Source organism: Gymnodraco acuticeps, unplaced genomic scaffold (genome assembly GCF_902827175.1).
Source record: "Gymnodraco acuticeps unplaced genomic scaffold, fGymAcu1.1, whole genome shotgun sequence".
NCBI lineage: Eukaryota > Metazoa > Chordata > Actinopteri > Perciformes > Bathydraconidae > Gymnodraco > Gymnodraco acuticeps.
In genome coordinates, this window is record NW_022990398.1 from 164,132 (window position 1) to 191,975 (window position 27,844).

At 40.2% G+C, this 27,844-nt stretch overlaps 1 protein-coding gene across 3 annotated transcripts in view; it reads left to right on the top strand.

Annotated features, from left to right (window-relative positions):
- The first annotated feature begins 11,532 nt into the window (after positions 1-11,532).
- vaspb (vasodilator stimulated phosphoprotein b) overlaps positions 11,533-27,844 on the top strand; it is a 32,532-nt gene continuing 16,220 nt past the window's right edge. For all 3 annotated transcript variants that reach the window (XM_034224649.1, XM_034224651.1, XM_034224650.1), the window contains exon 1: positions 11,533-11,998. In XM_034224649.1, the coding sequence (XP_034080540.1) occupies positions 11,994-11,998 (5 nt within the window). In that variant the 5' untranslated portion in view covers positions 11,533-11,993. The remainder of the gene's footprint in view (positions 11,999-27,844) is intronic.

Consider the following 27,844-nt stretch of genomic DNA (forward strand, 5'->3'; position numbering starts at 1 on the left):
TTGCACACTTTAAAGAATGCCACAGAAAAAAGTTAAATTTTCCTCCATTATCCTCTTCCTCCCCCACTGTCACCCTTTCACTCTCCCCTGACAACATCTTGGGTGTCAGGCTTGATTTCAGTTGGCAGCGCTCGATATGCGACAAACTGCCGTTTAAAGGCGCGCTGCATTATTGATGAGAGCAGATGTGCTGACTGTCACTTCACACCCTCGCCTCGCACCCATTTCATCCCGCTCAGCCCCTCCTGACCACTTTGTTAATTGTCCTAATAGCTTAACAGCTCTTCTCGCCTTACCCCCCTCTAACAATCGGCCCCTAACCTCCCACTCTTTAGTGAGCTCAGATTTTAGTGGTCCAAGTGGAAGGGACTGATGGAGTGAGTAACTAAAAACGTATCTGTATTTTTTCAATTTATCAAAATCCTTTACTCGTCCCACAGCGGGGGAATTTACCTTGTTACAGCAAAGGGACGATATTATACAATACCATCAGACACAAATCAACTGCATGATAACAATTTAATAGGATATTATTCGACACACGTTGTTTGACACGATTCAATTCTGTATTGAATCCGATATGATCCCATACACTTAAATGAGACTTTAGTGAAACATTCACAAAATACCCTGCCGTATACAAAGTGACTGAAACTAGCTGCACCTTTACCAGCTTTGACAACACGTTAATGCATCAATAATTATAATCATAACATATAATATATAGGCTATTATTCTGAAATGGGCCAATCTGCAATGCATAATGATTCCTTTACTTTTGGTACTTTAGGCATATTTTGATGCTGATACTTTTGTACTTTTACTTGAGTAACATTTTCAATGCGGGACTTGTAATAGCCTAGTATTTCTACACTTTGGTATTTCTATTAAGTACACAATCTGAGTTCTTCTTCTACCTCTGGTGCTGACCGTACCTGCCCGAGGCCAGCAGCTGTGTGTGGTCTCTCTGATTTACAGCTTTCAGGTGCTCCTCATACATTAATGGTTCATATGCCTCCTACTACAGGCAGATCTTAACATGTACCCAAAGTTTGAAGAGATCGAGTTGCAGGAGCCGGGACACGTTTTGCCAGCCGCAGGTATGAGGGGCCCCTATAGAGACTATACAGAAATGTAGCCACTACATTTGCTATAGGCTAATAGTCTATTTGCCAGGGTCCTATTGGGAAACCTGAAATGTTGAGAACCCTAAAGTGTTATGTAGAAATTTACAGTGCTACGGGTCCCCAGCACATAGAAACTGATGCATGCTAACTTGCAGCAATTTGCACAAGTATAAGTTAATAAATAAATAATAAATTAAATTTATATAGCGCCTTTCAAGGGACCCAAGGTCGCTGTACATGGTGGACAAACAAAACAAACAGACAATCAACGGGCAAACCAAATAAATAAATAAAGGAAGCCGGGGGACCAGAAAAGGGCTAGGGCCCGGAGGCCAGGGTGAACAGGTGTGTTTTAGTGATGATTTGAAGATGTCCAGGGAGGCAGCATTACGGATCTCGGCAGGAAGTGCATTCCAGAGGGTAGGGGCCGCAACACTGAATGCCCTGTCACCAACAGTTCGGAGGCGAGAGCGGGGGATGGAGAGCAGGCCCGTGTCTGAGGACCGCAGATAAGTTGTGTTTTCAGGATCCAAAATTGCAGTTGGGACCAAAAAGTGACAATTTTTGTAGTCCCAGTGCGTCGATATTGATGAATTTTGAAGTTTTTGAGGACGCTGGATGGTTTGTATTGGACAGATTGCTTATTTGAATTGTCCATAGTCGAGTTAATTACTTTGACATTATGGTCTTGACACGATTCATGCCATGGCCAGTCAGTTTGTGCAGATTCCAGCAGGTACCCTAACCCTGTCCACAAAGTAATGCTAATTAATGCAACTTGTGCTAACTATTCAAGTTGCCCAACAACCACCAAGGAAGCATTAAGTAGTTTCCAAATGCTGGGGATCCAGCATTTATAACATAACACGTGGGTGTGTAGGCCTACTCAACATTTACGGTTCAAGTAAACTAGGTAATAATAAGATTAAGCTAATTTTCCACTGAAGGGCTGTTTAGTGAGGCTATCTGCAGATTATTTTTGGATGAAATCACACCTCCGATGAATGCCCCTCACAGTTATCATCTTGGGACACAGCGCTGTCAACTAGATCGGGTATATTAAGATGCCTGAGATAAAAACAACTTTGGGGACCGCAAATGTTGGGTATCATCGCGCGGTGCTCTCACGTTACATCTCAAAGACACTTCAAGAAGTCTCCCTCCCGCCAGATTCCTTTTTTGGGGGGTTGGGGGGTGAGTGATCCATGGGCAGGAAGGCAGATGTTTTATTCACGAGGTAAGCGATAAGAGGGGGGAAGTGTGATTATGATAGCGATCGGCCATGCATCGATACTCGAGCCTCCGGGCAACGCGACACCCTGCAGGGCATCGACCCCGCGAGGCCCGGGCGGTCACAGGGTGTCACAGGTGGAGGAGAAGATGGAGGAAGAGCGGGTGTCAGCTCCGTAAACACAAACACTCATCTCTCTTTAAGTGACAGTAAACGCAACACACAGTCAAAACAAGAGGGATCCGGTGCATGTAGAGCCGGGACTCTTTACAAACAACTAAGCACTGGACTGAAACAGGAAGTGGGCCAAACTCAGTGGCTGCTGGTGGAATATTTTAGGGCTATGCCACATGCAATACATTTCAGCAAACATCCCAGTATGACTTAATGCAAAAAAAACAGGAGTTTTCATTGTTCATTTACCAGTCTTAAATGGCAATGCCTCCATAAACAATATAAGCATTTGAGACTGAAGACTATGTACAAAAATGTAAAAACAATGGCATTAGCAACACTTGCATACATATGTATGTAGGCCTATGTAGGCTATGTATGTATGATGTATAATATATATATATATATGTATGGAAATATACAATGGTATAATCAACAGAAATACAAAATGTAGAAGATGTAACAAACGAATAATAATTATTCTTATTCTAAAATCAATGTGGTGTACGTCTTTGACGTGCCTTTAAAAACGGTGGCTAGGTGCTCCTCCAGTAGTTTTGAGGACCCTGATTGGCTACATGTTATGACACACGTTCATATCTTGAATCAGCAATTGGCTAACCTGCTACAGACCCGACTCCGTGGGGCGATTTCTCCATCGCCCCAGCACTGAACTTCAGTCATACAGTGTATAGGAAAAGCATATATTTTGCACAAATTATTATAAAATCATATTTTACGCATATTTCTTGGTGCATTCCATATTTTAAACACACCAATATTGACAATATATATAATTTATTAATATTATTATTAATAATAATAATGTTTTTGTGTGTGGTTTAGGGGGGGGCGAGCCGCCACTGTGTGTGGTTTAGGGGGGGCGAGCCACCACTGGCTAAATTACAGTTTAAATAACAGTTTTACTGGAGATGATCTATTTATGAGTCTACACAATAACCCTTTAGTATCTTCAGCAGTGTTGAGGGTTACTTAAAAAATGTAATCTGTAATCGACTTGTTACTTGAATAAATGTCATTAATCTGAGTATCACAATAAAAAATAAATGTAACCCGATTACTGTCTTTTGGATTACCTCAATATCAAATGCATTCCGAATAAATCTAAGAGAAAATAAATATCAATAAGATGTGTTGTACTTTATTACCTCAGTAATTGGTGTATTATTTGAGACAACAGAACAATGTGACCTTAGAAAACAAGACATTTAGGATAAAAAATGTGTCCTCTCGAATTATATATATTATTTTACAAATGCTATTTTAGTTTAACACATGAATTAAAAGCAAACACAGCATGTTTGTTTAGGAAAGCTGGTGTTCACCTGCTACGATGTTCACCTTTTATTTATGTCTTAATGTGTGCATATGTATACATGTTTCTGTTGATTGTGTATATATAGGATATACATATTTGTATTTTTGGGATTGTGGGAAACGGCATTTCGATCTCTGTCTGTACACACAAACTGAAAGATTGACAATAAAGTTGACCTTGATTTGACCTGCTACATTTAAAAACACATATATTGCTATCGAGGTGCTTTGTTCCGCAGCTTTGCAATATAGATATACAACTTTACATACTGAACACTTTTAGGACATTTCCTCCGAGATGTTTTGTGTTGTTTAATAAATCCCTTTCATTCTTACATGTTTCAGTGTTTTGACTAAAAAACAGTAACATTTTAATTTAATTTTGGAACATCAAAAGCAGGCACAGTGTTTAAAATAAATGAACTACTTGTTACGTGCCGTGTTGTGTTTGTGTGTGTGTCTCTCTCCCCCTCATTGTCTCCCTCCAGGTGCAAGCCTCTCCCTCAGGTGCTCCCAATCCCCAAGCAGGGCCTCCATAAAGGCCTGAGGAAGGCTGCAGCCCCCCCCCCTTTTCCTCTGGGCAGCATGTGTGACCAGTGCAGCATGTGTGTGTCTCTGTGTGAGACCTTAGAGTTTAACCTGTGTTTTGTTAGGAGATGTGCTCCAGTGTACCTTTGTATCTTGTGTACTTTAGTCACTTTCTTTAATAAGAAAGTTGTTTTTTGTTTATCATTAGTTTACTTTGCAAATTGGCTGGTGAGCCCTCTTTACTGTTTGGTTAATTAAAACATCACCTTGTGGCTTCAGAAATCAGTTTCCTCCTCTCCCGGTTATTTTTACATTTTGTTACTTCCCTTTGTACCCCTAGTCCAGGAGACAGTAGAATAATGTAATGTTATAAAAACAGAACACAAATCGTTCTGTTATGTTTATGAAATATATAGACTGTCTAATATATCTAAAATGCATTTAGGATAATGTAATGCATTTTACACGTTTCTCAGATTACCTGAAGACATATTTGCAATTGATGCAGAGGCAGCTTAATAAAAGACATGTCACTTGTTAGAAGCTATTATCCAAAGCGACTTCCATACATTCGGTACTGTGGGCAGTCCCCACAGGAGACATTTGGGGTGAAGTGTCTCGCAGGGACACAATGACACGCTGACTGCAGTTGGACTCAAACTTACTCTACCCTGATGCGAAGATCAGTGCACTACCCCACTGAGCCACATCCATAATGATAGATTCAAGATGCAAGGCTTTTATTGTCATTTGTACATAGCTACAGTGTAGATATATCAATGAAAATCTTAGGTCACAGGCTCCTCCAACAATGCAACACAATAAAACAGATCAATAGTAAAGTAAATACAAATAAAATAGAATTTTGCCTTTTTTGCTTTTTCAAGAAGTGTTGACCAACACAGAAACATTGGCAAACCATAAAAGAAGACATTACACAACATTAGAAAATACAGAAACACAACAGGAACTTTTCCAAAGGGAAGTACTGTATCTAAGATGATGTCGCCCTCTAGTGGATTGTAAATATAGTGCACCTAGTTTTCAAAAAGACCATCACAGCTTGTGACAAAGCCTTTTTTGATTTAATTATAGCATGTCCTAAAAACTGGAATACAGTTAATTGACCTTTGAAGCATCCTGTTATCAAGTTATTTTTCATTTTATGCTTCATACTTTTTACTCCACTATTCATCTGATAGCTTTTTTCCAGATTCAGCTAATACAAAATATAAATCAGCTAATAAATAAAAGTAACATATAATTATAGGTTCAGATACACAGCAGCAGTATAAAGTAATTAAAATTAGCTCCATATTTACCAGCTGTGATGAACACATTAATGCATCAATAATCATAATCCTGCCATTTAACATATATGATTCTGCATACAAAGTACTTTTACTTTTGGTACATTGCGATGATGATACTTTATTTTTATTTTACTTCAGTAACATTTTGAAATGCAGGACTTTTAATTGTAACAGAGTACTTAACAGTTTTACTTCATTAAAATACTACTACTGTACTGTAGCCACAAATAGGCCAAGTACTTCCTCAGAGTGTAACGACTGGATTTGACCCCATGATGAGTTCAGGGCCTACATTTCAGGTCACGTCACTTGGACTCTCTCTAAAATCCTTCTGTGGCCGTAAACTGGCCTCCAGCCCAGACCTCTAAGCTGAATCTCGCTCGTCTACAGACTCCAGTCACACTCCTTCCCGTCAGACAGAAATGGAGAGAGAAATATTTCAGTTCGATGCCCTTTTTATAGACATATTCTGCACATTTTCAGGTTCATATTATATTTGTGCCTCTAATGTGACATGTCTCCATGCTTTAATGTTCAAAAAGCTCTTCATTTTTCTCATACTGCCTGTGCTGCAGCACCTCTTTTCACCCTCTGTCTGAAACCAGAGCCCAGTCTGCTCTGATTGGTTAGCTGGCCGGCTCTGTTGTGATTGGTCAACCACTTAGAGATGTCCCGCCCCTTAGCCTATCATGTGCAATGTGTCTGTGGGAGAGAAACTCCCTCTGGAGGGAACACAGGGATTTTAGCCTTTTCAGACCATTTACATGCACACAAACCTATAACACACTACAGGAGAGGGAAGACCACAGAAAGCTCAAAGACTCAACAATGAACTGAAGAACTTTGGGGTCGTATTTGATTCAGAGCTTTGACAGTGTTTGTACTTTTAAAACACGATTTTATTCTAAATGTATTTTTTTTAAATATTTATTTTGTTCTTATTTAATTATACTTCTATTTTGTATTATTATATCTTATTTCATGTTATTCACAATGTATTCCTGCTTTATTTAGTTTATTCACATTTATTTTCCTTATTTTACTCCATTTTCATTCTTATTTATACACATTTTTGTGTTCCTTTTTTAACCTACATCTGGACTCGTTTACACTGTCAGCACTAATCCCTGCTGGTTATACTACTGCATACTTCAGATCCAGACTTTTTTCCCTCGACTGAGCCTCAGTTGTGTAATTCTCTTTATTCTATACTCTCTTTATTCAGCGGAGGCTTTCTGACGCTGCCTCAGGACTGCGTGCTTCAACAAGTCTCTGACATGAGTGCAGTCTGTTTACATAACAGCCTCCCTACAAACCAGTGGTGAGGTTTATTTACTGAAGTACTGTGCAATTGAAGGTTCTTTATCTGAGTATTTCAGAATCAGAAAGCCTTTATCCATCGCACAGGGGGAAAATGTACTTTTGCAGTAAGATTTTGAATGCTGCACTTTGACTTGTGATTGAGTACTTTCCCAATGTATTACTGCTACTTTGACTGAAGTAAAGGATGTGAGTACTCACTTCCTGTTGACTCTGCTGAACTGAAGCTATACAGTAAACCGATTTTTTACCCTCAACTGCTGAGTAAGCACTTACCGCAGATATTAACTCCAGATCTTGGATGAACGTCAAACACGTGTGGAGGCTCAGTCTCAAAAAGTTTCCCCAGAAAGTAGCTCGTAAAGATTCAGCAGCAGTCATGCACTAATTGTAGGTTGCACACTGAAACACAGCTTTATTTCCACAGCTTGACGTCAGTCGGTCAGCGCCAGCCACAGAGAGAAAACATTGAGGACACTTGGAGACACAATAATCAGAGATACTCCAGGATACAGACATGTGTGCATGGGCGTCACTTTGTTAGAAAAAGTGGTGGGGGCAATTTCTCCAGATTTAACATCAGCATAGCCCCCCTGGGTGTTGAACCTTGAGCACCTTCATGAAAAACAAATGCATAGACCTCTGGACCACCGATGTGTTTTTAGAACAATGAACGCCCAACTATAGGGGAGAGTGGGGTAAATTGAGACATTTTTTTGTTATGCTGTCCTCTAAGCAAGGAGAAATGACACATAGTAAAAATGAAAACACACACCTATAATTCAGGATGTCTCCTATCAATGGCAATGATAATAATTAATATTTTATCAAGGGTCTTGTGGCTCAACTTGCCGCAGTGTAGGGGTAAGTTGATCCAGGTCAGGGGGTAAATTGAACCACTGTTCAAACCTGGGCATACCTGCAACAAATCTTAAAGGTAACTATAAACAATAAATAACAAACCAAATACAAGCTTAGTTTTTCAAATATTTGTAATATAAATTTCGTACAAATGGTGATACAATTTCATACATCTTACCAATCAAACACAGGGTAAATTCAACTTTAAATGTAACCTACAATGAGCTCTTATTATCAACTTGGCCTACTTTCATTCATTTCTCCATTGAAAAACTGGCTCAACTTACCCCAAGGCCCGTGGTTCACTTTACCCCATAGCCACCATTTTAGAAAAAATAGCCTAGCATTAAAATTCAGAGTCATCTTTAGCTTAATGATTCACATGGTTTAATACGCTGCCAACACATCAACATATACAATATATGTGTTTAAACCTGGATACTTTTTTTTTGACATGACAGCCGATATAGCTGACATCTAGAACATTTACTTTGACAAGCAAAAAACGTTTTTTGTAAAAATGTTTACTTACCAGACCACAATGAGTATCCCTCTTTCACAGGCAATGAGAAATGGGTGGAGCTTGCATAATTTCTGGTCACTTGATTACAACTATAAGGCGTTGCCTGGTTACAGGGGGTGGTTCAACTTACCCACTGGCTCAACTTACCCCCTTCTCCCCTACGTGTTGCTGTGATGTGATTTTGAGTGAATGTGTACCTTTGTGCACACAACGAGCACACAGGTATGGAGCACATGACATAAGTAAAACATAAATAAATGCATAAATACAGAATAGATACAGGAATAAAAAAATTATAAATGTGGAAAAAATAAATACAGGAATAAATAGACACAAGAAGAAACATTTAAATATCACTGTGCGTGATTCAGAGGGACGTGAATCTGATCATTCCTATAATTTATTAAATAGATTAAATAAAATAATAATATAAAACATCAAAACTGACTTGAACAAATATATATATAAAGATATTTAATATGAAAAAAAATGGTTTTACTAAAACTAAAGTGATACAAAATAAGAATTAAATACATTGATTTGTTTGAAACATTAAGCTTATATAAAACTTGAAAAAAATATTGCATTACAAAATGTTTTGCAACAAAAAATAAATGAAATAACAGTTGGTAAATGGGGACAAAGATGTTCTGATTGCTGCTTTAAACACAGTAAAGGCACTAAATACAAATATGGAACATGAGCAGAATATGGCCCCTTTAATAAACACACAAAAAACACAACTTCTGATGCACTGTTTCTTTAACTTATGTAAAAGTAGCTAAACCAAAGTGTCAAAATATTCTGTTACAAGTAAAAGTGTTGCATTCAAAAGCCTAACAAGAGTACCACAGGGGACACATGGTTAAAAAAGAAATAGCGGACTAACAGTTGCTCAGAGATGTCAGCTTGTGTGTGTGTGTGTGTGTGTGTGTGTGTGTGTGTGTGTGTGTGTGTGTGTGTGTGTGTGTGTGTGTGTGTGTGTGTGTGTGTGTGTGTGTGTGTGTGTGTGTGTGTGTGTGTGTGTGTGTGTGTGTGTGTGTGTGTGTGTGTGTGTGTGTGTGTGTGTGTGTGTGTGTGTGTGAGACTGAAGGCATATTGGCTTTCTGGATGTTTACACATGCCATGCCGACGTAATGCATTCCTCTCTTCCACTTCTGTCCCCGTCAGGAGGAGCTTTTACAGAGCGCCGAAAGATGGGACGGTTACTTCAAAAATGTAATCCTTATCTGAGTATCACAATATAAGAAACCAAGATATTTAGGATGAAAAATGTGTCTTTTATTCATAGGAAAATCTGCCTTTCATTCAGCATATTCAGGCGGTATGAAACACATGAGCACATACTACAGTTTAAAGAAGCAGAAATAAAATCTGAGCTGACAGAAAATACTCCGTTTTAGTTTAATACATATAGTTAAACTCACACACACTATTTTATGAACATATAAATTCACCTACTGAATTAAAAACAGAACAAATGAACCAAAGAAAGTGAAAACCATGTAGCAGATTCAGGCAGTAGGCGTATAGATTCACACTTAAGGTATTATACAGGACAGTACATCTTACAAAAAGAAAATAACATCTGATCCTTTTACAACAAACATTATAATTTATATGCTCTTTTTAGTGTTTTACTAACATTGTGATCCTGCTGGTGAGACACAATGTCTAGAAATGTAACAGTAATCTGATTACGTCTTTTATTATGTCTCCTACATCATGCTACAGAAAGTCTGTCTGGAGCAAAGCCAGAGAAGGAACCTGAAGTAACCCAGACATCCAGCAGGGCGGAGGCCCCTGGCGTGGAGGAGATGCTGCCTTCAATTGATGTGGGAAATTAAAACTACCAAAGAAAAAACAAACATGAATGCATCAATAATAATAACCCAGTAATGTAATATACATGATTCTGAAGTAGTTTTACTTTTGGTACTGTTGGTACATTTAACACACTTATTAAAAGTAACATTTAATTTATGAAAGAATATAAATACTAACAAAAGGGGATTTTAAAATTAAATGATAATAAAATATACACAATTATTTTGTTCAAAAAACAATATTTTCTCAACCCATCACCTTCAATATATACAACAAAGTGTTAAGTTCCTATAATTTAGTTGTTGGCCCAGTTTCCATAAAGTGAACATACTCATGCTGTTGTAATAAACATCTTTTACATAATTTGTGTTGTTATATATTATATATGTTGTATACAATATGCACGTTTAAACTTTAAATTATTATTGTTGTATAGATATACTACTATAATACTTTACTTTATTTAATTTCATTCAATTTTTTCATAAATAATTATAATAAAAATATTTTATTTATAAATTGATTTTAAAAGGTACTTAAAGACACTTTATAACTTCATGTAAACATTCTGAAATAAATTATAAAACCTTTTAATGTATTTTAAATGTTATCCATTATACCCCTAGGAAATTCTTATCCTGATGCTTCTAATTTTTACGAGGCACACTTGAACGCATCATGAGATTGTAGACTTCAAACTACTTATATTAATAATACTAATAACTATAACAACAATAATTATTATTAATGTTTTAAAGCACTTTTTAGAGGTCCTCAAACTTGTATTTAATTGTATCTTTTATTTAATGTTATTATTTATTTAATGTTATCCAATATCTTTATTCTTCTGATTTTTCCAAGGCACACATGAACACAACACGGGATTGTAGCCTTAAATTATGATTGTTGTATACATACTTTTTACATTTTTTATTTGTATAGAGAGCGATTTAGAGGTCTTCAAACTTTTAATGTATTCTATCTTTTATTTTACTATTATTTTATTTTACTATTATTTTAGTTGTATTATGTTATTTGATATTATGTTATTTTATTATTTAGGCCTATTGATTTTATTTATCATGTATTTGATTATATGTTATTATTTGTATTTGATTATTTTTTCATTTTATGTTATTATTATTTGTATTATTTTTGCATAATTTTATGTTATAATTTATTTGATTTTATGTTATCCAAATATACCCCTTGGGAATTCTTGTCCTTCTGATTTTTCGGAGGCACACGTGAACGCAGCACGGGATTGTAGGCTGCTTTGAAGCTGGCGGGTTGGGCCAGACTGGGTGAATCTACAGACCGACCGACCGACCGACAGAAAGAAAGAAAGCGGGGAGAAAAGTCCGGGCGCAAACATACGGCGTTAATCTGCGCAACCAGAACCGCAAAACTGCGCAAAGTGTGATAAGAGAACTTCCTCGTTTTGATTTATTCGCATACATCCCGCTTCCTCTCGGCGTGCCACTCTTTATCTCGCACTAACCCAATGTGGGAGAGTGATTTGAGTTGACAAGCTACTGTATCCCCCCCCCCCACCCCTCCTCTCCACACAACCAGGAAATCGTCGAGGTGTGCTTTCTCTAACGCCGCTCCTGCTGCCCCGTCTGCGGGGGTAGATGCGCCCTTTTCCCCTCGATTTCTTTTTTATTTGGGACTTTTTTTTTACTGAAGAGCCGGGCTTCCGCTCTGAAGTCGGACAAACTTGAGGAGAGGAGCTCCACTCTGGCCGAACAATGAGGTGGGTAAAGCGGTTCAGATCCCCTTCATCTGCATTGTGTTGCTACATTTTGTGTTTTTCGGCCACCGGGTTTCACAAAGGCCACCGCTGATCGTTTCTGACCCCATGCCACCTCTTTGTGCGGGTTTAAACGCCAGGGAAGAGCAAGTAGTTTCCACATTAAACAGATAATAAGTGGGTGGTGTGGTTCAACTACAGGGACGCTGTGTAGCAAGTTTGTGCGACCTTTGCTGCCGGAGAACTTGACTTTAGTGTATCAGAAAGTATCTCAGCAGGCTCCTACTGTTCATGTGTGCTTTCTTCTGGGGGCATTATTCCCAGGCTGTGGTTGTTAAGCCGGTCAGATAACGAAAACAAAGTTTGTATCGGTTTCAAACACTCCATGTTTTGTGATGGCAGCTTTAGTGCTCAACTAAACCTCTATCATGCAAACAGTGGTATTAAGTAACTAAGTAGGCCTACTTACTTTTTGGAGGTACTTGTACATGAGTATTTCCATTTGATACTACTTTGTACTTCTACTCTACTACAATTCAGATGTACATGTTGTACTATTATTCCCCTTCTTTTATGTAGTACCTTTAGTTACTTTGCAGCTATGTATTAATGATAAACAAAAAGCTCAACACTTAAAAAATACTTCTGATACACCTTGATTCAATTCACAGTTGAAATAAGTTCCACCTTTACCAGTTTGATAAACACATCATTACTTTAACTTTTGGTACTTTAAGTATATTTAGATGCCAATACTTTTGTACTTTTACTTGAGTAACATTTTGGTCACAGCGCTTTTACTTGTAGCAGAGTATTTCTACTTTTACTTAATTACAAGGCTTGAGTACTTCTCCCACCTCTGCATGCAGAACACAAGGAGGATATAAGTGTATTCACAACAGTTTATAGGAGCATGTGAAAGGGGTTCAGTGTGCATGGTGGAGCCCCTCTATAAAAGGGGCTCCTTCAGCAGCACAATGCCCCAAATACACTTTCTGTTTCTATCATGTCATGCATTCCCCAGGCGGACATTAAACACACTATTTATCTCCCTCTGGGAACACAGACACCAAGCTGCTCAGTGGAAAAAGCTCCACAAATTCCACATCCTGTTACAGCCTGTGCAGTGGGCAATTACATGCTTTGAAGCCTGCGCCCTCTTTGCCTTTTCCCTCACTTCTTCACATTTAAAACACGCCACTTATGTCAAGGAGCAGCTTTTGTCATCTGAAACCCTGACAGATGCGGGTTAAATTCGGCGAAGGGCTGATAACCTGTGAAACTAGTTTATTTTTTAATCTCAAACCTCCAGAGCTGTGTAACAATATACCTCCGCTCTGCACATGGGTTGGTCCAGGGTTTGTATTTGTTTTGTACATAGTTCTGCACGGAAACTTTGATTAGAACAGGAGGCACTTGAGCTCCCCCTGAAATCCTGCCTCAATCACAGTAATGCATTTAAAATGCCTGCTGATGAGGCCATTAATTAAGTTAATGCTACGCTCAGCAAAGATTACTGCTACCATACTTAGCAGAACACACTGGCAGTTTAATGTGAGTGTTAGCAACCCAAATATGGAGGAAGTAGGAGAACTGTTTTTTGTTGTTGTAGATATGCCTGCCGTGTTTATGCCAACCCCATGACAACACACTGATATCTATGATTCACCATTTTATTATTATGATATAATAAAATAAGCAAACCACAATGCTTCCCAACCATAAACCCCTGCAGGAAATAGACACGCAGAGTACGTTCAATGCTTTGTTGTTTACATTCAGTTATCATTATGCCCTTTTTTAAAGTGGTTTCTCCCAGCTGTTGATAAGTGACGTCCGTCTTGATAATCACAGGTCACACTTTATCTCGGTTCTGTGGTCTGACCCGTTGATGTCACCTCGTATAATAGGTAAAGACTGGAATGCAGCTCTGCTCATGTTCTTTGTTACTTGTCCCTGTGGTATGTGCATGTTGACACAGACGTGCATTCAGAAGTTCAACAATTTGACCCAGTTCAGAAAATGTTTCCCAAAGTTTAAGCTGCCTTTTTAAATATTTTACAGCCAGTGGAGTGGTGCAGAAAGGAATCCTAAAACCCGGCAATAACGTAGCATTCTACCACTTCCGGTTCAAGTTAAAGAAAAGCAACCTTTTGTTCTACAAGATAAAATAGGTCGGCAAATAATATAAAGATAATCCAAAATCCAATGGGGGAAATCTTGTTGACTTTTTGACAAGGGAGCACTTTGCGATGCGAACACGCCGACCAACAAAAATACACCATCACTCTAGAGACATCCAGCAAATGCTCCCAAATGGAAATGAATGCTAACAGCACTGTATCATCATATTCAAACTTTCTTTATGCTCTGGTTAGGTGGCACAGGAAGTGCACCATCTGCATAATGATTCATTGTTGTTGTCAGAGGTGAGTCCAGTCTCCCACCATGACTCACTGACTGGGTCTCTGTGACTAAAAGCCCAGTATGCTGCTGCCTCAGGCTCGAGATGTAACGTGTGTGACGTGAGTAGACAGGTGTAGTGCATCTGCTTTCACAACCTCACAACTTCCCTGAGCTCATTTGAAAGCTGCACATGCCTGGAAGTGATGCCAAACTGGGCTACGCCGCTCCACTCGGCTCCTCGCTGTAGCTTTTTATTGATCAGCATTAAAAGCAGGGAGGTGGCCTCCCCCTCCGACTCCTTTGTGTCTCGCCTGTAGCTTCTTTTTCCTTTCTGCGTTGGCAGTAACTGGAAAGGAATGCAGCTCTTACGGTGATCTTTGCAGCCGTTTTGCCGTCACATCCTCTTCCTCTATCACAATGTTCTTGACCTCGTGTCCCAACAGGCCGCTAGTAACTGTAATTTAAGACACTTCGCAGTATTGCTGTGTTCATGTCCATGTAAGGATAACAAGATGAAACTCACTGGGGTTGCGGTGGTTGCGTGTTCATGCCTTAGTGTTGTGTAATGTTCACATTTGTGTGATGTGTTGGATGCTGCGTGTTTCATGTCTCTACTTGTTCTTCCAATTTCTCTGAAAAGTGTTTCTTCTGTTTTCTTTTGAAGTCTGATGTCAGTGGCAAAGCATTATCAGAGTTTACGCCTGCATGCATTCAATGAAACTCAATACAATTCTGTCAAAGGACACTTAAGTGTGTAGGTAGAGCTATGTGTTAAGGATTCACCTTATCTTGCAAACATACATTAGAGACTTTCTGCATACTTGAAATGTCTGCACTTTTAATTTCGTTGTTCAACCAAACACCCCCTAAGACCCACACTAACCCTGCGCCCTAGAAGCAATAACAATTTGAGATAATTGTAAAGAGCTTGTGGGAGTTATTTTCTATAATACATTTAGAATAATGGGTTTATCTCATGCATCATAAAGAGTTGCATGTTGATATGCCCTCCTAAAGACGGTAGAGTCGGTGTGTCTAAATGATCCCTCCACACACTCCGTTATTAAACCAGTCTTGTGAGTTTGTCTCCCGCATCACACCCAAACACTGCGGCCCCCTCCCCTGAACCAATTTACCCCTCCCACCCCTGATACTCATAAATAGGCCATTATGCCGCTTGGATTAGCCACAGAGGTTGCTCAACATACAAAACCTACTGTTGTCTACTTGGCGGCAAATGCCGTTTTCTTATTTGTGGCTGGTGTTTTCATTCTTTTTATTGTGCTGTAATGGACTCTCTGGTTGGTGTTTTTTCTAGCTGTCCTTTTTTTGTGTGGCTAAATTGCCTCCAAGCACTTTAAATTCCAAAATATGCCCTATTTGGATAAACCAATCACATCTTGGTAATCTATATTTTTAGGTTTTTGGCTTTAAAATATGTTATTACTAAATAAGAGTTTGTTCAAAAGCTTAAAATCAGTTTTCTAAAGGTTGACAAAGCTTGCAATGTAATGGCAATCACCCTCTAATGCGGCTTTCACACCAGCGCTTTTCCCTTTCTAGCTCCGAGCGGGAGCTTTTCTGGTTCAGCTCCGGTTTCCTTTTTCTGCTCCCGCTCTGTTCACACCGCCCAGAGCTGCCGCTGCTGCGTCATGACGTCACCGTTTACGTGCCTGCTTCATAAAATCCAAACTGCGCGGAAATCCCTCACATCGACGACAACAACAATGGCCGATTGTATTGAAGCGCTGTTCGCTTTGGTTATCCTCTTACGAAACGAAATGGAAGGCATCGGACGACTTTACAAGGGACGACTTTACTTGGAACTTTACAAACATCACATGCGAAATGCAAGACTTCTTTGTGGTCTTCTGCATCTACTTCTCTGCCCCTGTCTCCGCCTCGACGTAAGAGAGACGTAAGCGACGCCGCCTCTTAGCTCCGAAGCTCTTGCCTCTAGACCGACAATTTTCTGGAGCTGGAAGTGAACCGGATTCCGGAGCTAAGAGCCTCTACGGCTCAGTGTGAACAGGAAAAACTAGGGATGCTCCGATCGCCAATTTCGGGGCCGGAATCAGTATCGGCCGATACCGATCGCCGATCCGATCAAGTGAAGAAGAAATGGAAGATTTAAATATCACTTTAAATCTTCCATTTAAAGTGATGTTTAAAACTCAGTTAATGGGGCTCATTCACTGGAGCTTCCACAAACAACAATCAACTTAATTATTACATTCAAATGATATACATTATTCAAGTTTACATTCACTTTGGATAATAACACGGGAGAAATGAGCGGAAGCGCTCTCTTTTCCTCTCTCCCCCTCTCTCCCTCCTGACAGCCTGTCAGTATCTCATGCAGCTCACTGATCCAGTAATGAGTGACCCGACAGTGAAGAATACATATATTTATAATAACTAGTTTAGCTTGTTCCAGAGGTAGATCAAATAGCTAAGTAGGTCTAACTCTTGTGTGTTTCGCTCCGCTCACCGGTCCGTCTCAGCGGTCCGTCTCAGCGGGTGGAGCTGCAGGATTTCTGCTTCACACACGTTGCATTCCGCTATTTTACTGTCTTTTTCGGACACCTTAAAATAATGCCAGACCGGTGAAGCCATTTTGGCGTGTCATGTATTTTACGTCATGCAATCGGCTCTCGCGATCGGTATGTTTAGAGAGCACCGATCGATTGGTAGAGATCTCGATCGGTGACCGATCGATCGGAGCATCCCTAGGAAAAACCGGTACTTTTCAGCTCCAGCTCCGAGCCGGAGCTGTAAACGCGTTGGTGTGAAAGGGGCATAAGGGAGTACCAACACAAAACAAAGGCACTGTGAAAGAGCACTAGAGCAGGCCATTGCCAATGTAAAGTGGAGCAGAAGAAATGGCTAAAGTGGCCAAATGAAGTTAAAGACACATCTACAAACCCTGTGGTGTCTCTGCATTAGACAGACCGAGCGACATCATCCAGCTGATGGGGAGTCTGGGTGTAACTCTGTAGTGAAACCTAAGATTGTTGTGGGCAGAAACGCTGTAGTGATGTATTGTATGGTCAGCACAGCTAATGGACACAAAGAGACATCAGGTTCATCTGAGGCCCGCTGCTTAATGGATGCCAGTTAGTATAAAAACAGATTCCTGCTGTCAGCCATCCTAAACATTTCTATCGTTTAGGTCCAACCTCACTTATCTGGGATGATGGTGATTGCTGATACACAAAGGTTGCATCAGATAAAACTGTATAGGTTGCAGATGACTGCTTTCATTTTTCTGTTTGGCAACACTTACACTCTGCGTTGTTGTTTACAAAAAGGAGAACCTGTTTTTAATAAGTTCTTCAGTCAAATAATAATTGTCTGCATGGATGACACTTTAGTGTTTTTTCTGGATCAGCGGAGCATTTCAAATTGTTTACAGAGACAGTTGTTGCCGCCCTTGAAGCTGCAGGAAGCAATGGCTTTCTGAATTAGTTTTTGGTTGTCAAACTGAAATGAGGTCTGTGGTTAACACGAGATTTGAACGTTTTGTTGTTCTCATGTGTCTAAATGAGACGACTAAGCATCATCACGCCCAACTTGAAACCTAGTTCCTTTATAGCCTAACGTTAGCTTTTTACTTCAAAAATCATAAAGTGGTTACTTTATGTGGAGACTAGGGCTGCACGATATTGAAAAAAACTGACATTGCGTTTTTTTGTTCCCCTGTGATATATATTGCGTTTTTTTTTTTAACCTGTTATGCCCCAAGGTCCCGTCGGGCACTTTACTTTTTTTTTCACGACAGTGTCTCAGGGGATCTTAATATTTAAGAACCTATTAATGTGTTATACCAGATTAACGGGAAGAATCTCAGCTAACTGACGATACAAACCATTTTTACCAAAACAAAACACAAGTCTCATAAGAAGCATCTAAATGACCCCTGAGCGAAAAATGCTAACGGGCTTTGGCACAGAACTCAAGATAAAAGTACCCTTATTACTTATCGTAGCTGCACATACAAGATATCCGATTAAAGCTGAGGTTCCACAGATTATTTAGGTATATAGTATCATCACTGAGTCATCCGAACTCGCGACAGGGGAAGCAAACAGACATCACAACACGTACCTTTACGGAGCTTCTAGGGGAGATCGTCTCACCGTAGCTGTCAATCTGATCAAAGACGTGTTCAATGGCATTAAAACGAGAAAAAACGCGGCTGAATTAGGCTACTTAATACTTTATACGTTAGTATCATAAACGTTTGTTTGCCACAAAAGTTATTGTCTTCACAGTAATCCAATAGAAAAACCCCGTTGTGATGCTAACTTCCTTAATACTTCATAATTTTAACCCGTCTCTTTCTGACCATTCTCTCTAAGCGTCTAGTCTATAAGAAGTTCATTTGGGGAATTTATGTTGTCGTCAATTGAGAGGACTGTTCTCCTGTTAAAGACGTGTTTGCTAAAATAGTTAATCCTCGATGCTCAGTCATGGGTGAACATTGGCCTGAATGTTACCTGTGCGGTTTTGTTTTGTTCAGTCAGTAACAGGGTTTACATAGCTGTGCTGAAAATTGATACTGTGTCTGTATGTTTGTGTAGTGCAAATAATCAGCTGAGTGTTCAAGCCACCATTTCTCATTGACTGCAATTGTTCATGTTAGAAGAAAAATTAGTAGTCAAGATCTTCAAGAGCACTGAAACTCTTTTCTTTAAGTTTGTATACCATCGCAAACTTGGTGTTCTGCTTTGAAGGTGTACAACATTATATAGCTATTATCAAAACTGCCAGTATCGGCAAAGGAGACTAACGTAGGGTCAAAGTCTGCACACTCAACGGAAAGCAGGAAATATGATTAGGTGTTGCCTTGTGTTATTTTCTGCTTTGTCTTTTGTTACCTTTGTGGAAACAAGTATTGTTAAAGAAAGAGTGTGAAGTCAGGGGAGGTAAAAGGGGGGAGTTCTTGTTTAGTGAATTGTTCTTCCTCAGAAAAGTAGACCCGTCTCTTCCTTGTAGCCGAGGAGGATGTGCTCCAACCTGTAAAAGGAATTGAGCTCGGTGAGGAGGACAGAGGTGAGATGGTTCCAAATATGGGCATTAAGCTTGCCAGTAGTCCCCCCCCCCCACACACACACACACACACACACACACAACACACACACACACACACACAACACACACACACACACACACACACACACACACACACACACACACACACCACACACACACACACACACACACACACACACACACACACACACACACAGAGAGAGCCTCTGAAGCAGGAAGGAATTCATCTCCACTCTTGAAGTGGTCACACAACAGAAAAAGAAAAAAAGTTCTTGGCCAAACCTTTTTTCCACAATGCGGGATAAACTATGCCGGACAAGCGATGAGTCAGCGTTTAAAGAATGCTGAGAGGTTCTCTGAGAAGACGAGTCAAACAAAGATATTTAGGTGTGTGTGTGTGTGTTGTGTGTGTGTGTGTGTGTGTGTGTGTGTGTGTGTGTGTGTGTGTGTGTGTGTGTGTGTGTGTGTGTGTGTGTGTGTGTGTGTGTGTGTGTGTGTGTGTGTGTGTGTGTGTGTGTGTGTGTTGTGTGTGTGTGTGTGTGTGTGTGTGTGTGTGTGTGTGTGTGTGTGTGTGTGTGTGTGTGTGTGTGTGTGTGTGTGTGTGTGTGTGTGTGTGTGTGTGTGTGTGTGTGTGTGTGTGTGTGTGTGTGTGTGTGTGTGTGTGTGTGTGTGTGTGTGTGTGTGTGTGTGTGTGTGTGTGTGTGTGTGTGTGTGTGTGTGTGTGTGTGTGTGTGTGTGTGTGTGTGTGTGTGTGTGTGTGTGTGTGTGTGTGTGTGTGTGTGTGTGTGTGTGTGTGTGTGTGTGTGTGTGTGTGTGTGTGTGTGTGTGTGTGTGTGTGTGTGTGTGTGTGTGTGTGTGTGTGTGTGTGTGTGTGTGTGTGTGTGTTGAAGAAAATACGCTAAAATGTTACCACGGTTTGTAAGAAAATATATCAGATTTTTTTGTTTTGGGATTATAAAAAACACTATTGATTTTATTTGATAGTTAATATGCAAAGGTTTGATGTAGACAAAAGGTTGGGCTAGATTGTGTACATTATGACAGTTTTCTTTATGGAATTGCAATATATAACCGTGTTACAGTATAGAAAAGAATGCAATGTAATAAATCATAACATGAATAGAATTTGAAGGTAATCGGCCAATGCACACTTTATACTGAATAAAAGGGGATTTTCTTCTGGATTTTGTGCGTCTGCCTATGTTTGTTTGTAACCTCTATTCATCCAGATTGGTCCCATTGAGATCATAGATCTCTTTTTCAAGGGAGACCTGCACCTATATATTGACATCTATGGGACAGCTGGCGACAACATCTAAACAGGAAGTACACCTTGCAGTTGGAAAGCTTTTCTCGCACGTACTTTACAGCTCTGAAAGAAACAAAGTTTCCTAAGATGTGTTGTGGACTCTGAGTCATGTGGGCCCGGCTGAACTTCACTAACAGCCATTTACGTTGCCTGAGGGAGGATCGAGGATAGCGTAGTGTCAGATGAGCGGGCCAGCGTCAACAAGCTATTGTGTGGACGTCCTAAGTCTGAATCAGAGGTCAAGTACTTCACCATGACCTCATTGCAGATTGTGCAATAGAGTATGAGTCCTAAAACCATGAATTGTGTCCACTTCCTGTCCCCTGGTCTGGAGGTCAGTGGTTTTCTGAATGTGTTTTTGGCTGTTGGCCTGAAATAAAGTCTGTGGTTAACACAAGCTGAAGACATTTAAAAGTTTTGTTCTAGAGCAAAACACAAGTCAGTAAATACCCCACTGGTGAATTTAAAAACAGCGGTTGCTAACAAGTGTCTAAATGTCATTAGACTCAACGTCATCAGGCCCAACATTAGCCGTATTTAGCTTAGCGATGGTGACGGGAAGTCATGTGACCCTGCTGTAGTTCCTTTACAGCCTAACGTTAGCTTTTTACTTCAATAATCATAAAGTGGTGTAAGTTTCATAAAGGTGTGTTCACATGGAGATATTCCATAGGATTGTTGTCCAGGGAAACGGGGAAATGCTGCGTTCAGGGTCGGCCTGCAAAAATACGTCCTCACTGAACTATGATGCAGCCACATTTTCTTCAAACCGAAGTTCAGTCTCTCTCTTGCAACTAGTTAATCACCTGATGGCACATTTGATTTCACACGTAGCCTCTCTCACTTCCCTTTTCTCACTTGTGTCTGCACATTGCTTGTCCGTCTCGAATGTGACTTTCCGATGTGTGTCGGTTTTAACTTCACTATGTGGTTGAAAGGGAATGTTTCCTTGTTTACTTATGAATGAGTTGTAGCTATTGACTTTTACTGTAAATATCCCGCACAACATATTTAAACCTTACAAAAGCTGAAAAAAATTAAATCAAGGTTCTTTATTTTGTGATATTTTTTAAATGAATCTGATGGAGTAACTACATGTTTTTGAGCTGCTGTAAATATATTTGTAATGGTTAAAATAGTATATAACAATGTTCTACCAACTATAAAGAGGCATAAAGGTGGTGTGTTTCTCATGATAATCTTCATCATGAAAAAAGACAGCTGTGGTTTTTATCAGGCTGTGAAGGAGGAAGTGGTTTGGTTAGACTCAGACACTATTTAGTGACTTATTGTTCTCTGTCTGGTTTTAAACGTGAAGTATAACTGAAGGGGAAGTGTAGAAATTTGAAATGAATCATTGTTTGTTCATCTAAGGTGCAGCGCGGCCACCTGTGGTTTACTCATTAGAAAATAACACCCGTTTCTCACCTCTGTTCACATTTGGCTCTTAATGTGTTTGAATCAAGTATCAAAACATCTATTGATGAGACATAAAGCTGCATGCATGCATTGCGCTAGATTTTGCACAACGCAGGTTTTAGTCTTACCTGCTGTCTTTCTTTTATCCTAAAAACAGAGAAAGACACTTATTCCTTGAGGCAAGACTGACTCAAAAAGCCTGAGCATCATAAAAAAATGATATTTGTCTGTATTATATGAATTCCTGGAGGAGAAAGAGAAGTCTGACGGATTAGGAGGGATAGTGATCCAGAAATGGACTCGGAGACAAATGGTATTACTCCTCTGTGTTTAGACATTACTGAGAACCTCCAGTGTCTCTGGGATGATGTCATGTGTGCTCAGTAAATCAGTCTCATGATGATACTCAGGATGAATGTACTCCTATCCATTTCACTGTATGTGAGGACTTCTTATCCCTGCACCAAATATAAATATGGAATGCAGTAGGGGAGATGTGGGACGAGAGACACAAGTCAAATGGGATGAAAGTAATATATACAAAAGTAACCCAGGACAAAATAACACTGGACAAAAGTGAACTTGAACGCGGGTCGAAGGTAACTTAGGACAAAAGTTACGCAGGATGAAAGTTACGCAGGCGAAAGACAAAAGTAAAGCTAGACGATAGTAACACAGGACGATAGTAACACAGGACGATAGTAACACGGGTCAAAAGTTATGCGGCACAATAGACAAAAATAATGCGGGACGAAAGCTAAATATTTGCCAGACAAATTACCAAAGTAACACGTGATAAAAGTATTGTTGGCCAAAAGTAATGTGAAACAAAATGTGCAAATATTGTGGGACGAAAGGCAGACGTAACCCGGGAGGAAAGTAATGCAGATGAAGGACGAAAGTAATGCGGGACGAAAGACAAAAGTGACGTGGGATAGTTCTCTCATACCTCATTCACACCAACGCAACTCCGGTTCAAGCTCCGTGCTAGAGCTTTTCAGGTTCAGAACCGGTTCTTCGGTTTAGCGGAGGCTCTTTTCACACCGCCCAGAGTCCGACTGATGCTGCGTCATTGCGTCATCGTTTGCGTCATGACGTAACCGTTTGCGTGCCTGCTTCTTAAAGCCAAACCGCGCGGAAACCCCTCACAGCTGACACCGACAACAACAATGGCCGATTGTGCTCCAGCTTCCTCTGTACCTCTTCGGAAGACCATATTCCCAGTAAGTAGCTGGTCTCTTCAGTGGACCACTGCTGCTTGTTAAGTTTCTCCATCGTTGTGTACAAACTGGATACAACGCGGGCTTCTTGTTGTTGTTCAGGAGTTGATCCCGCCTCTGCCCCCGCCTCGACGTAAGCGTGACGTATGCGGTGCTTTTGCTCTGGCCGGACAATTTTTTGGTGCTTGAAACAAACCGGATTCCGGAGCTAAGAAGCTGCTCCGCTGCGGTGTGAACAGGAAAACCCGGTGCTTTTCAAGCTCCAGCTCCGAACTGGCCCCGAAACACCGTTTTGAATGAGGTATCAGAGCCAAACCAACTTTATCATGCCTAACCATGTCCGCATGTTCATCACGCAGAACTGACTGCAAGATATACGCCATTGTTTCGATACACCAGAGAAGCTGTTTTTCATTGCAGGAAATCAATTCACACAAGCAGTACATCTTGTTGAATTAAGAGGTTGGTTTAGATTGTTGTTTCATATGTCATAATTATGATCATTTGACAGAACTATTAGTACTTTATTACATCCCAAGTTTTGCCATGTTGGAGTTTTTCAGTTTAGGAGCAGCTGTCAGGTTTAACTGTCAGGAGTCAGTGTTTCTTCAGTCGCTCTTCAGGGTTTTATTAGCTCTGCTGCTAATGCGGTCACATTGTCCATGTAACAGAACTTAACAAACACATGTTTCATATTGAACAAATGGAATTGGAGAAAGAGGTTAACAAAGACTGACAGAAGTCGGGTTGACCTGCAGTAGAGCATATGTTTTTCTCAAAGACACGTATCCTAATGTCTGGCTAAGATAAGTGATGTGCTTGCAAAGACAAATAAACAAGGACAGGACAGCTCATAACATTGTGTTACAATCGTCCCGACCAACAGGTTTAAAATAACAATACACAACTTCTATTCAAACCTAAATTGTACCAAATGTGTTCTAGATTTGACCAAACGGCTCCTGGTTTTCACAGAAAAGACATAAGAGTGGACGATGACAATGAAAAACTGTTTCTATCTGTAACGTTTTTATCTTCTTAAATGACTGAAAAGTGTTTATTTTGTCCCGACTCTCGTGAATGCCACAGAAGAGACATCTCTCCACAGATCTTGGTTATGTGTTTGAGGAACTAGTGAGGGAAGGGGGAGGAGCAGCGCTGTGGGAGGGTCAGGTGAAGAGAGGAGGAGGAGGAGAAGACGGAGCCACTGGGCCTGACTGTACTTGCCAACACATTTGGGGGAAAGTTCCCAGAGCAAAGCCTTATACAGACATTTCCAAGAGAGCATGAGCCCCTGCGGTTTCCTGTTAACCCCTCGCTGACCAAGAAACCACAAAGAGAGGAGGAACTCACTGCCTGTGATGAAGACCGTGTTCCGTTTTTAAGTGTTTTTAGCCAAAGCACAATTTGAATATCGTCACGGTGATCACTTCCTGTTGTCAAGCCATTTGCTCGAGGTATTTGGGGGCTCAGATCCCTCCACACAGCATCAGGCCGTGACCTCTTTGTGCTTAAGAGAAAAACACTCGCCCTAACTAAGTGAGCAACACACCCAGAGGCTGCGTCTATTGGGGCTGCCCGATTTGGAACTTATTGCAATTATTTTCAGAAATGTGGGAGGATTGATTATTTTTGGCATCATTGGATAGTATATTAAAAATGATCATGGTGTGGTTTTAGAGGATCTGTAACAAACAAATATGTCCAATTGAGGCGTTTAATGCAGGGGGGGTGTGTGGGAGAGAAACTCCTTTAAATACCATTTACATCAGGGGTGTCAAACTCAATTTCATCACGGGCCACATTCGCCTAAAGGGTCGGTTGTACCTATATATATATATATATATATATATATATATATATATATATAAAAAATAATGTATTATATTACATTATTGCCTCTGAATTGGATTATTATCGGATAGGATAATAACTTGGTAATTAACTACGTCTGAAAGCAGAAGTCCAGGCCAAATAATTGCAAGTCTCTTCAGTGCGCATGTCACAAAACGAGATGCATTGTGGGACATGTAGTTTATGGGCAACCTGCTTCTGTAAAGTGGCATGTAACCGTATAATAAACGTATTATATTCTTTGCAAGCTCTTGCGGGGCCACATAAAATGAAGTCGCAGGCCGGATTTGGCCCCCGGGCTTTGAGTTTGAGACCTCTGATTTACATGCACAAAAACCTATATAACACACCACAGGAAAGGGAACCCCCCCCCCCCCCCCCCAAATCATAATACGCCTCTTTAATATCTGTCCAGTCATCCCAGCTGTGAGTTCCTGCAGTTGTTACCCCCGGGTCGGCAGGTGTTGTCAGATGACGGGTGTGAGGCTCTGTCTCTGTGTTTCTGCCACTCGTGCTTTTAGCATCTCTGTGTCTGTAGTTCTATCAATAAGGAATGTGCTCACTCTCAGTCGCACTCCTCAGCCCTTCGCTTTCTCTCACATTAAATATGCATCTGTTTCCCAGTCCGAAGTCTCCGTCCCCTCCCAGTTCCCATCAGCAGCAGAAGGCTTGATGCAGATCAGAGAGCGCTGCAGTATTTATACATCCCGAGTTCACCTGCCTAAGTGACAGACGGGCATTGAGCCCATTGGTTTTAGTCCACTGTTGATTATTTCAAGGTGCCTTCTCTTCCTTTAAAATCCTTTCTCCCACTGTTGTAAAAATAATGATTTAGCATCCTATTGATTGCCTTTCATTTAAAGTGGACCTATTAAGCTATATTGGAAAAATATATTGTAGGGCTATACCTAATATTACCTATACAAAACATATCTGTGAAGTTTTTTGCTTAAAATACCAAACAGATCACCCACTGTAGCCATGCCTCATACTGCTCATATCCCTCTTTTACAGCCCTGTTGCAAACAGGCTGATTCTGCTAGCCTTTGTAGCATCACACAACTTTCCCCTGCTAGAGATTTCTACCGGGAGAAGCTCAGCTAAACGCTGCGGTGATTAAATGCCATGTTAGGCTCCTAACCACTTCAATATTTATTTCTGAAACAGTATGGGGCTCAAACCTTTCTCTCTCGCAGGGTATACCACAAGGACATTACGTCACACATATTCTCTCCAGTAGCCTACAGCGTTAGCTCCATGGCTAGCTCTGAGTGTTAGCATGCTTGCTAATGTAAACACACAGCATATTACTCCCAAAACACGCCGCACATTGTTTCTGATACAGCACATAGCTTGACATGTTCTTTCTTAAGTGTTTACTGCTAGAACAGTGCCATTATATGTATTATATATATATATATATATATATATATATTTATATGTATTATATATATATATATATATATATATATATATATAACAACTTTACTCTAAGCCTCCAGCAGACATCCTGCTGAATACACAGACACACAGCTGCGACTGTATATGGAGACGATGGGTTGGGACGCGTCACGTTGGCCGGATGTCGCCAATGACGTTATAGGAGCGAAAATTCTCAATCTGCTTGTTAGCACCCCCCGTTTTTTTTTTTTAAGATGTGGGTTCGGAGGAAAAGATAGGGTTTTGTTTTCCGACACTTTGTGAGTTCCCTGACACACCGGGGACACATATTTATGTATAAAAGTGCATTTTGCATGATGGGTGCCCTTTAGGATCCAAGATTAACATCACACAACCAGGATATCACATATACATTCAAACCAAGTCCATGAGAATGTTTTTAAACTATTGTATGAGCATAAGAGTTTAAACTATATTGGATTTGAGCTCGTCAATATAAAGATATATGAGTTACAAACATCCATCCTATAACAATATGTCGACATAAATGCATCTTATAGATATACATTTAAAGTAAGGGCTCCTTACAGTATGATAGCATTTTAGGACTGTCCTAAAATGTGTGGATCCAATAAATATTCACGACCAGTTTCTTTCTATTTATCCTCAACTTTTAAATGAACCTCTCTGATGTTTAGGTTCCTTCTTCATCCAGACCACATTGCATCACTATCTGTTTTTATACATGTTTATATTAGGAGCGCTTTCTCACTCAGCAACACTTCTAAACTGTCCAAATACTGTTCAAGATTAGATGGCGCTTTCCTTATAGTTCTGACGTTTTTTTTAGGAATGTTTTCTGCCGGAAAGCCCTCTGTCTTTAGACCCTCGCAGGAAAAACTCCCAAAGGAACTCCACAGTTAGCAGAGAGAAATATGTTTAACCTCGGGGGGAGCAACAGAGGAGGATCCCTCTCCCAGGACAGATGTTGCACTTTTCAATTAAAGTGGCTTTTGGGGGTGTTCCCCTTTCCTTTGGTGTGTTCTAAAGGTTTTTCAATATGTCATTGTTTTTCAAGTGCAAAAATCCCGCAATTCCCTCCATTTCTCCCCCTACTTCTCCATTGGATTCCTTTGTTTAATTCTGCAACATAGTGACATCATTATGTACAGGGTGTCCGTGGGG